This window comes from Heterodontus francisci, chromosome 19 (genome assembly GCF_036365525.1).
Source record: "Heterodontus francisci isolate sHetFra1 chromosome 19, sHetFra1.hap1, whole genome shotgun sequence".
Classification (NCBI taxonomy): domain Eukaryota; kingdom Metazoa; phylum Chordata; class Chondrichthyes; order Heterodontiformes; family Heterodontidae; genus Heterodontus; species Heterodontus francisci.
The window spans coordinates 81,851,899-81,864,391 of record NC_090389.1 but is presented as its reverse complement, the minus strand read 5'-3'; the positions used below and the strand labels follow the sequence as shown (position 1 = coordinate 81,864,391).

Genomic DNA, 12,493 nt, shown 5'->3' with positions numbered 1-12,493 from the left:
TGCATAATACTGAGGATAAACAACCATCCCACTTGCAGTAATCTCTTCCTAACAGGAGTCACCAGGAGAAAGGGAGTAAAAGCAAAATACTGCAGATGCTGGAAATCTGAAATAAAAACAAGAAATGCTGGAACCATTCAGCAGGTCTGGCAGCATCTGTGGAAAGAGAAGCAGAGTTAACGTTTCGGGTCAGTGACCCTTCATCGGTGTTTGGTCATTGGCATCTTGCTAGGGATCTCCCTTAGTCTGGGGCAGGAATGGCAGGACAGGAGGCCAGGCAGACCAGCACCAGCTGCTGCAGGAAACAGGGAAAGGTCAGCGAAGTGGACTCCTTCCCAATGTGGGTACAAGACATCCCTCCACCTCTGGACCTCCTCTACCAGGACCTCTAATGCCATGTCTAAGAAACTGCATACCCTCTCACTCAGTCCCTCAGCCATCCTGAGATCTACCGCTGTGTGTTAGCCAGCCCACTCCATACCTTTTGTTGGAGGTGGGGTCGGTGGCATGGTGGGGACAGAGAATCTCTGCGAAGCTGTCCACCACAAACCTGACACCATACTGCAGTGTGCCGATTCTGTCAGAGGCAGGGTAGCACCGTGGTGGTAATGATGCCCCAACATGACGGCATCGTAATTTAAATGTTTGAAAAACTGCTTTAAATAAATTTGAATCTAATTCACTGCGATCCAATGAAGGTTTCTCAATTTTGTGGTTGACGTGCAGCGTTCATGTGCTTCCAGTTTCGCAACTTTGTAAAGCAGGTACCACCGAAGCAAGAGTCCTCGGTGCCGCGAAAGGGAAGGTAACCTAACCATAGTAGCATAGGGGAAGTGGGGTTTACAATGGCCATTGCCGCTATGCTGAGTGTCCGAGGGGCTTGTGTGTGGATGGGGGGAGCTCTGAAAAGACATATGACATGGCCAGAAGTATGCATGGGCGACTGCTTGCTGAGCTAGTTTTTTGGAAGAACACAGAAATGTTGTTTCAGTGAGCTGCTATTGGATGCATGGAGAGAGTGAATGCAGGGGTGGCAGGCTTTTAAAGATGGCGCCAGCACCTGCTTCAACATCAGGTGACGCCATAAATGGCGTCTCCATTGCCCCCTGCCATGTGATTGGGGGGACGACCGCTGTCATTATGCAAAATGGTGACCATCCACATAATTGCGACGACACAGCCGCTCATGTCACAAGCGGGACTACCGCCATTTTGAGCAGGATCACAAAAGTCAGCCCATATCTGGGCTCCATGCACCGACTGTTCCACCAAATTGCATCTAATCTGCAACTCCAGACAAGTTCAAATTATGCTAATGAGCAGTTAGCCCCAAAATTGCATGTTATAATCAGTCTTTCAAACAAGTATGTCTTATTAGCACATTTAGTGCCTGTTCTCACACTTTCACTGAAATAACACCCCTAGTGAATAACTGAGCCCTGATCACAGTAATAGGTTCACACTCCCTATATACAGTGAGCTTAAAATGTCAAACGTGGCACTGTGGGGACAGGGAGTAAATACCAAGTGTAGGAATAGAGGTTAGGGTTATTCAAAGCAACTGCAAAAAATGCTTATGGAGAGAGGAGAGGGAACATATTGCATACTCTCCCCTCTTACCAATAGTATTGTTTAAAAAAAGAAAACAAAACCACAAAACATACTACAACTTCTATTATGTTTGCCAATGTAACAATATAGTTAACGTACTTAGAAATTAATTCCTAACACGAAGTTGTTCGAGGCATTTTGACATGAAAGGCAAATATTATAACTCCCATTTACTACTATTTCATCCCTAAACAAGCATGCAAGAGCCCCCTGAAGCCAGAGTCGTTATCACTGGATAATTCCATTTAAAAAAAAAGCCTTAGGCAGCACATAAATACCTTATGCAGGAGATGATGTCTGCATAACATACTGAGATACTTGTAAAGATTTGACAGATTATTTCCAGACTCTGCTTTAGGGTGGTTTTCAGGAAGTGATTTAAGTTTTTGCACAATCTCTTATCTTCACAATCCCGTTAATGCTTCTCCTGCTATACAGTCACCAAAATAAACGGTGATCAGATTCCAAATAATTTGCAAAATCATTGTACTTGGCTTTCACAATTTCCCTGTAGAGTGGAAGGATTAAATTATTTGCCCACACAAGAAATTCAATTGCTAAACTTGTCGCCTGAAGTCAAAGACACTACTACCAGCTGAAACTCTCTTGTTGAGAGGATTTAGAACACATGACTATGATTTGGGATTTTGGTTCTAGGGCTTTCCTTAAGTTCAAAATCACCGAGTATTCCTGTAAACAGAAATATAGCAAGACCCAGGAGCCCTTGTCACTTTACTTACTGGAATATATCACGTGCCACTACAGGATCATCTCAACAACGAAGATCGAAGAATATACACTCTAACTCATCATAAATGAATTGACATATTTATTTATTTAACATTGAACAGGTAAATGAGCAGTGCTCAGTACAAATAATGATACAATACCAATTTGTACTTATACAGCACCTTTAACATAGAAAAATGTCCCATGGTGCTTCACAGAAGGATCCTTAGACAAAAATTGACACTGAGCTAAAGAAACAGATCCTAGGCAAGATGACTAGATTATGCATAATGCAACTGAATGCTGGAACAGGTTTGAAGGGTTTAATGGTTTACTCCTGTTCCTATAGGAACACATCATTCTCACCTTGTTGCCCAGGTCAAGTAATTGAAGTGCTTGCAGCATTGAAACCATGTCCTGAGGGTAATGCCACGGATTACATTACATATACAGCACAGAAACAGGCCATGTTAGGCTTTTGTGTTCAACTTGAACCTCCTTCCGTCTTTCCTTCTTTAACTCTTATCAGTATAACCCTCTATTTCCTTCTCCCTCATATGTTTATTTAGCCTCCTCTTAAATGCATCCATACTATTCACTTCAACTACTCCCTGTGGTTACGAGTTCCACATTCTCACCACTACCAGGGTAAAGCGTTTGTTATGAATTCCCTATTTGATTTTTTGGTGACTTTCCCAATAGATGTACACCTGCATTTCTGGTATCATCCTTGTAAAATTTTGTTGCACCCTCTCCAGTGTCTCTATATCTTTTTTTTATAATATGGTGACCAGAATTGTACGCAGTACTCCAGGTGTGGTCTAACCAAGGTTTGATACAAGTTCAGCATAATTTCTTTACTTTTCAATTCTATCCATAAACCTTAGTATTTGGTTTGCTTTTTTTATGGCCTTGTTAACCTGTGTTGCTACTTTTAGTGATTGGTGTATTTATACACCCAGATCCCGATGCACCTCCACCCCATTTAGATACTTATTTTCTAAGTAATAAGTGACCTCCTTATTTTTCTTGCCCCAAAGGACCATAGGAATTTCTCCCTATGAGAGAGAGACAGTTGGTGACGTATAACTTGAGGGTCACCACTCCTCAAGCATGGGGCAAGGCGAGGAGACAGGCCTCCACGAACTACCAAAGCCGGAATGGGAATTGAACCCATGCTGTTGGCGCCTTTCTACATCACACTCTAACTGGCTAGCCGACTGAGCTAACTGACCACGCCCCACCACCCCCCCCCCCCCCCCATGCCAAAATATAATACCTCACATTTATCTATGTTGAAATTCATCTGCCAATCATCTGTCTATTCTACAAGTTTATTAATGTCCTCCTGTAATTTCTTGCAGTCCTTCTCGGTATTGGCTATCCTCCAAATTTGGTGTCATCTGCAAATTTAGAAATCGTGTTTTTGATTCCAAAATCTAAATCGTTGATATAAATTTTGAATAACTGTGGTTCCAGCACTGATCCTTGTGGAACACCACTTCCCACCTTCTGCCACTCTGAATAACTACTCATTACTCCTATCCCGTTTTCTATCTTGGAACCAGATAGTTATTCATTCTGCTACCTGTCCCCTGACCGCACATTCTCTGACTTTTATTCATTAGTTATTATGCGTTACCTTGTTGAAGGCCTTCTGAAAATCTAGATAAATTACACTTACTGCACTACCAATGTCTACTCCCTCTGTTACCTCTTCAAAAAATTTAATGAGGTTGGTCAAGCAGAGTTTTCCCTTTTGAAATCTATGCTGAGTATTTATTATTATATTTTTAGTTTCTAGATGTTCTTCTATTCTCTCCTTTAGTTGGGATTTAATTGTCTATCATCTCCCTCCAGGCCGGCTGCAGCGTCTACTTAGGCACATGCCTACCTCTCTAAAGGGTAGTGGACCTGCCTGTGTGCCCTCACCTGCTCCACAAGCACCTCCATTGCTGTATCTATGAATCAAGGTGCTCTTGCTCTCCAGAAACCTCCTAATGACAACAAAGAGTTGAATGTTGAATGACAACCTCGCTTTAATGGGCGCCAGCCCTGCTGGAAATACACCCTTCACTGCTGGGACCGTGTGGGCTGCCCCCAATCAACTTGAGGCCCAACCATCACAATTTTATATTTTCAAACGCAGCTGACTTGGGGAAACTGTTGTGTGGAGCTGGCTGCTTTTTATAACCCAAAAACATTGCAAAGCAATGCTTCCTTCAACACCCATTTTTATGGCCTCACTGAGTGAGATTGCCTATTTCATGCCATCTGGCACAAAATTACAGGCATTTTCATTTGACTCATGTTCAATATTGAGACTAACCCGAACTCAATTCACATGGGAATCCTAAAAGGGAGAGGAAGCTTTTGTCCCATCAGTCTGGACTGGATATCAATCCATGTCCCAGAGGTAAAAGGATAGACTTTTAAACTGACCTCATCACTCAGTTCTCTACCATAAAAAAAAGCACAATTGTGCAATCTGATTTTTTTAAAGCAAGCAGTTCCTTGCATGGTAAGAAGATTGCACTATTCTTCTGGCTGGGAATGGAAACAACAAAACACTTAGAAGCTGACGAGCTCACACATTTAAATTAGCTGGGCTCATCTGCACATTGTTAAAATGACATTATGATTGCAACGATCAAAGATTTTATCAAAAAGCTTTGAACCACAATTAGTTATACATACCACACTGTCTGCCTAAACTGAATAACTGGGTAGGTGGTGGCGTAGTGGTATTATCACTGGACTAGTAACTCAGAGACCCAGGATATTTCTCTGGGGACATGGGTTTGAATCCCACCACAGCAGAAGGTGGAATTTGAATTTCAATCTGGAATTAAAAGCTAGTCTAATGATGGCCATGAAACTATTGTCGATTGTTGTAAAAACCCATCTGGTTCACTAATGTCCTTTAGGGAAGGAAATCTGCTGTCCTTACCTGGTCTGGCCTACATGTGACTCCAGACCCACAGCCAATGTGGTTAACTCTTACATGCCCTCTGAGATGGCCGAGCAAGCCACTCAGTTGTACGTAACCGCTACGAAGTCAATAAAAAGGAATGAAACCAGACGGACCACCCGGCATCGACCTAGGCACCGGAAACGACAATGGCAAACCCAGCCTTGTCGACCCTGCAAAGTCCTCCTTACTAACATCTGGGGGCTTGTGCCAAAGTTGGTAAAGCTGTCCCACAGACTAGTCAAGCAACAGCCTGACATAGTCATACTCATGGAATCATACCTTACAGACAATGTCCCAGACACTGCCATCCCCGGGTATGTCCTGTCCCACTGGCAGGACAGACACACCAGAGGTGCTGGCACAGTGGTATACAGTAGGAAGGGGGTTGCCCTGGGAGTCCTCAACATCAACTCTGGACCCCATGAAATCTCATGGCATCAGGTCAAACATGGGCAAGGTAACCTCCAACTGATTACCACCTACTGCCCTCCCTCAGTTGATGACTCAGTACTCCTCCATGTTGAACACCACTTGGAGGATGCACTGAGGGTGGCAAGGGCACAAAATGTACTCTGGGTGGAGGACTTCAATGTCCATCACCAAGAGTGGCTCGGTAGCACCACTACTGACCGAGCTGGCCGAGTCCTAAAGGACATAGCTGCTAGACTGGGTCTGCGGCAGGTGGTGGGGGAACCAACACGAGGGAAAAACATACTTGACCTCGCCCTCACCAATCTGCTTGCCGCAGATGCATCTGTCCATGACAGTATTGGTAGGAGTGACCACCGCACAGTCATTGTGGAGACGAAGTCCCGCCTTCACATTGAGGATACCGTCCATCGTGTTGTGTGGCACTATAACCGTGCTAAATGGGATAGATTTCGAACAGATATAGCAATGCAAAACTGGACATCCATGAGGTGCTGTGGGCCATCAGCAGCAGCAGAATTGTACTCAACCACAATCTGTAACCTCATGGCCCGGCATATCCCCCACTCTACCATTACCATCAAGCCAGGAGGCCAACCCTGGTTCAATGAAGAGTGCAGGAGGGCATGCCAGGAGCAGCACTAGGCATACCTCAAAATGAGGTGTTAACCTGCTGAAGCTACAATCCAGGACTACTTGCATGCCAAACTGCATAAGCAGCATGCGAAAGAGCTAAGCGATTCCATAACCAACGGATCAGATCTAAGCTCTGCAGTCCTGCCACATCCAGCCGTGAATGGTGGTGGACAATTAAACAACTAACTGGAGGAGGTGGCTCCTCAAATATCCCCACCCTCAATGATGGGGGAGCCCAGCACATCAGTACGAAAGATAAGGCTCAAGCATTTGCAACAATCTTCAGCCAGAAGTGCCGAGTTGATGATCCATCTCGGCCTCCTCCTGAAGTCCCCAGCATTACAGATGCCAGACTTCAGCCAATTCGATTCACTCCGCGTGATATCAAGAAACGACTGAAGGCACTGGATACTGTAAAAACTAAGGGCCCTGACAATATTCTGGCAATAGTACTGAAGATCTGTGCTCCAGAACCTGCCGCACCCCTAGCCAAGCTGTTCCAGTACAGCTACAACACTGGCATCTACCCTGCAATGTGGAAGATTGCCCAGGTATGTCCTGTAGACAAAAAGCAGGACAAGTACAACCCGGCCAATTACCGCCCCATCAGCCTACTCTCAATCATCAGTAAAGTGATGGAAGGTGTCATCAACAGTGCCATCAAGCGGCACTTGCTTAGCAATAACCTGCTCAGCGACGCTCAGTTTGGGTTCTGCCAGGGCCACTCAGCTCCTGACCTCATTACAGCCTTGGTTCAAACATGGACAAAAGAGCTGAACTCAAGAGGTGAGGTGAGAGTGACTGCCCTTGACATCAAGGCAGCATTTGACCGAGTATGGCATCAAGGAGCCCTTGCAAAACTGAGGTCAATGGGAATCAGGGGGAAAACCCTCCGCTGGCTGGAGTCATATCTAGTGCAAAGGAAGATGGTTGTGATTGTTGGAGGTCAATCATCTGAGCTGCAGGACATTACTGCAGGAGCTCCTCAGGGTAGTGTCCTAGGCCCAACCATCTTCAGCTGCTTCATCAATGAAGCGGCACAGTGGCGCAGTGGTTAGCACCGCAGCCTCACAGCTCCAGGGACCCGGGTTCAATTCTGGGTACTGCCATTGCGGAGTTTGCAAGTTCTCCCTGTGTCTGCGTGGGTTTCCTCCAGGTGCTCCGGTTTCCTCCCACATGCCAAAGACTTGCAGGGTGATAGGTTAATTGGCCATTATAAATTGCCCCTAGTATAGGTAGGTGGTAGGGAAATATAGGGACAGGTGGGGATGTGGTAGGAATATGGAATTAGGGTAGGATTAGTATAAGCGGGTGGTTGATGGTCGGCACAGACTTGGTGGGCCGAAGGGCCTGTTTCAGTGCTGTATCTCTAAACTAAACCTTCCTTCAATCATAAGGTCAGAAGTGGGGATGTTCGCTGATGATTGCACAATGTTCAGCACCATTCGTGACTCCTCAGATACTGAAGCAGTCCGTGTAGAAATGCAGCAAGACCTGGACAATATCCAGGCTTGGGCTGATAAGTGGCAAGTAACAATCGTGCCACACAAGTGCCAGGCAATGATCATTTCCAACAAGAGAGAATCTAACCATCTCCCCTTGACATTCAACGGCATTACCATCGCTGAATCCCCCACTGTCAACATCCTAGGGGCTACCATTGACCAGAAACTGAACTGGAGTAGCCATATAAATACCGTGGCTACAAGAGCAGGTCAGAGGCTCGGAATCCTGCGGCGAGTAACTCACCTCCTGACTCCCCAAAGCCTGTCCACCATCTACAAGGCACAAGTCAGGAGTGTTATGGAATACTCTCCACTTGCCTTGATGGGTGCAGCTCCAACAACATTCAAGAAGCTCGACACCATCCAGGACAAAGCAACCCACTTAACTGGCACCCCATCTACAAACATTCACTCCCTCCACCACCGACGCACAGTGGCAGCAGTGTGTACCATCTATAAGATGCACTGCAGCAACGCACTAACATAGCTTCGACAGCACCTTCCAAACCCGCGACCTCTACCAACTAGAAGGACAAGGGCAGCAAATACATGGGAACACCACCACCTGCAAGTTCCCCTCCAAGTCACACACCATCCTGACTTGGAACTATATCGCCGTTCCTTCACTGTCGCTGAGTCAAAATCCTGGAACTCCCTTCCTAACAGCACTGTGGGTATACCTACCCCAAATGGACTGCAGCGGTTCAAGAAGGCAGCTCACCACCACCTTCTCAAGGGCAATTAGGGATGGGTAATAAATGCTGGCCTGGCCAGTGACGCCCACATCCCATGAATGAATAAAAAAAAATCTATTTATAATGCAAACATTCAGTTCAGCTTAATTGCATGTAAACATACAAATTAGGAGCAGGAGTAGGTCACTCAGCTCCTCGAGCCTGCTCCATCATTCAACAAGATCGTGGCTGATCTGATTGTAACCTAAAGTCCACTTTCCCGCCTACCCCCAATAACCTTTCAATCCCCTGCTTATCAAGAACCTATCTGCCTCTGCCATAAAAATATTCAAAGACTCTGCTTCCACCACCTTTTAAGGAAGAGAATTCCAAAGACTCACGATTCTCAGAGAAAAAAATTCTCCTCATCTCTGTCTTAAATGGGTGACCCTTTATTTTTAAATAGTGATCCCTAGTTCTAGATTCTCCCACAAGAGGCAACATTCTTTCCATATCCACCCTGTCAAGACTCCTCAGAATCTTCTATGATTCAATCAAATCGCCTCTTACTCTTCTAACCACCAGCAGATACAAGCCCAACCTGTCCAACCGTTCCTCATAAGACAACCCGCCCATTCCAGGTATTAATCCAGTAAACCTTTCTGAACAGCTTCCAATGCATTTACACCTTCCTCAAATAAGGAGACCAATACTGTACACAGTACTCCAGATGTGGTCTCACCAATGCCCTGTATAACTGAAGCATAACCACCCTACTTTTGTATTCAATTTCCCTTGCAATAAACGATAACATTCTATTAGCTTTCCTAATTACTTACTTGTCCTAATTCATGCACCAGGACACCCAGATCCGTCTGCATTTCAGAGTTCTGCAATCTCTCACCATTTAAATAATATGCTTCTTTTCACATTTTCCCACATTATACTCCATTTGCCAGATCTTTGCGCACTTACTTTTCTATATCCCTTTGTTGCCTCCTTATGTCCTCTTCACAACTTACTCTCCTAACTATCTTTGTCTCATCGACAAATTTAGCAACCATACATAAATATAAATTGTAAAAGGTTGAGGCCCCAGCACTGATCCCTGCGAAAGGGAGTTCCGCTGACAGTGCAGCACTCCCTCAGTACTGCACTGGAGTGTCAGCCTAGATTTTGGTGCTCAAGTCTCACCCTGCATGAATAATGACCCTCTCCTGCCCCAATCCAGGAAGATGGATGTCCTGTCTTACTCCTCCTCCAGTGTCAAATCCACCCTGCAAGGAAATCCAGACTTGAGCAGGCTGGAGGTTATTTGGAAGGTGCTGTCGAAGGAGCGTTGGTGAGTTGCTGCAGTGCAGCTTGTAGATGGCACACACTGCTGCCACTGTGTCGGTGGTGAATGTTGATGGCGTGCCATCAAGTGGGCTGCTTTGTCCTGGATGGTGTCAAGCTTCTTGAGTGTTGTTGGAGCTACATTTATCCAGGCCAGTGGAGAGTATTCCATCACACTGTTGACTTGTGCCTTGCAGATGGTGCAAAGGCATTGAGACAGGAGGTGAGCTATTCCCTGCAGAATTTCTAGCCTCTGACCTGCTCTCGTAGCCACAGTATTAATGTGGTTGGTCCAGTTCAGTTTCTGGTCAATGGTCACCCCCAGGATGTTGTTATTAAGGGGTTCAGCGATGGTGATGCTATTGAACATCAAGGGGAGAAGGTTGGATTTTCTCTTGTTTGTGATTGTCATTGCCAAGCACTTGCATGTTGCAAACGTTACTTGCCACTTATCAGGATGTTATCCAGGTCTTGCTGCATATGGACATAGGCTGCTTCAGGAACTGAGGAGTTGCAAACGATACTGAACATTGTGCAATCATCAGTGAATATCCCCACTTCTGACCTTATGATGGAGGTAAGGTCATTGATGAAGCTGCTGTAGATGGTTGGGCTTAGGTCATTACCCTGAGGAACTCCTGCAGTGATGTCCTGGGACTGAGGTGATTGACCTCCAACAATCACAACCATCTTCCTTTGTACTAGGTAACCAGCAGAGAGGTTTCCCCCCCGATTCTCATTGACTTCAGTTTTGCTAAGGCTCCTTGATGCCATACTCAGTGAAATGATATCTTGATGTCAAGGGCAGTCACTCTCACCTCACCTCTGGAGTTCAGCTCTTTTGTCCATGTTTGAAGCAAGGCTGTAATGAGGTGTTCCCTTGCATCTGCTGCCCTTGCTCTTCAAGGTGGTAGAGGTCGTGGGTTTGGAAGGTGCTGTCAAAGAAGCCTAGGTGAATTGCTGCAGTGCATCTTGTAGATGGTACAATGAGGTCAGGAGCCGAGTTGCATGAGGGAGAAATGAATAGAAGGATCTGCTGACAGGATTCAATGAAATAAGGTGAGAGGAGACGCGTGTAGAGTATTAACACTGTCACAGACCATTTGGGCTGAATGGCCAGTTTCTGTGCTGTGCAGCAGCAGGCCTCCTTCCTTGCTGCAGTGCAAGGGGCAGAAAAATTGATGGGAGCAGCAGAGGGGGAGGAAGGTTAGATGGTGGAGCGACAGATTTCCCTTCGTCTCCTGCCACTTTGTTTCCTGATTTCAAGTGGTATAGTGAAGAAAATTCCAGCCCTCTTGCTCTAGGCTCACACATGAAGAATAGCCACATGCAAGGTCCTAGAGCCCAACAAATCTGTTAAGAAGCATGGCACTTTCAGAACACAGGAGAATTTGCATTTACAAACTCAGGACATCTCAAATTGCTTTACAGTATTTTTGTGCCACAAGCACTAGTGAGATAAATTACCAGGTAAGCTGTTTTAGTGATGTTGGTTGACGGCAATGTTCCCTCTAATTTATTTTTGGAGTGCACGGGTGATTTTATTTTAATGTGCGTGGTCCCTTTAAATTTTCTTCTGCGACCATGGCTGTGCAGGTGTGGTAATTTAAAGGGGTTGACTTTTGTGCGTCCTGAGCAGGGACTTTTGGGTTGCTGGGAACATTTTTAGCTTACATGGAACATTGGTTGAGGGATCAACGTTGGTCAGGACACCACAGAGAACTCCCATGCTGTTCTTCAAATAGTGCCGTGGGATCTTTAGCATCCACCTGAGAGAACAGATGGAGTTTGGTTTGTCTCATCGAGTAGTCAACGAACTTTGTCAAGTGATGTTCAATACTTGATTACGAGAAACTATTTCTTCGTACATAACCAGCAATATATATGTACCAGCAATAAGCCTTATATATTGATATTTATATGAATATATAATTTAATATATCATTCACATACATTTGAAATTATTTATGAACAGCGCTTCAACACTCTATGATCCAAGGGGACCTTTCATTACCTTTCAGAATTTTCTCTAGTGAGGCTCACAGCGTCTAGACTTTTATCCACTGCCACAGCACGACTCTGCAAAAACAAAACAATTCAATCAGGAAAAGTGGTGGAACAACATAACAATCTAGGAGACTGGGATAGGGCATTTGTAAGATCGGCTTACGTTGAAGTTAAATGGCAGAATTTACAGAAGAAAATGAAATTGCTAAATGAGGAAATAGCTAGTTATGCCATAAAGGTCAAGTGTCAATTATTTCGCAAATAGAAAGAAGAGACAGAAGCAGAAAAGAAAAAACAGGGGATGAGAGATATGAGAAGAACAAGAAAGAAGGCAAGGAGGAAAGAGAGCTGAGAAGGGTGAGAGCGAGAAGGGAAGGTGGTAGAAAAGGAGAAAGGAAGCAGAGAGAGAAGAATGGCAAGAGATAGAAAGGGACAGAAATTAAGTAGAGAGACAGAATGAAAGGTCATGAGAGAAATAGAGATAGAAATGAAGGGAGAAAGAGACAAGGGGAAAAAAGAAGTAAGACAGAAACAGAAAGGAAGAAAGCAAGAGAGACACAGAAAGTGGAAACAGAGAAGCAAGTGAAGGAGAG

At 45.0% G+C, this 12,493-nt stretch overlaps 1 protein-coding gene across 2 annotated transcripts in view; it reads right to left on the bottom strand.

Annotated features, from left to right (window-relative positions):
* The window catches only part of hemk1 (HemK methyltransferase family member 1), a 121,239-nt gene that overhangs the window by 34,991 nt on the left and 73,755 nt on the right, over window positions 1-12,493 (bottom strand). For both annotated transcript variants that reach the window (XM_068052105.1, XM_068052106.1), the window contains exon 6: window positions 11,908-11,972. In XM_068052105.1, coding sequence (XP_067908206.1) covers window positions 11,908-11,972 — 65 coding nt within the window. The remainder of the gene's footprint in view (window positions 1-11,907; window positions 11,973-12,493) is intronic.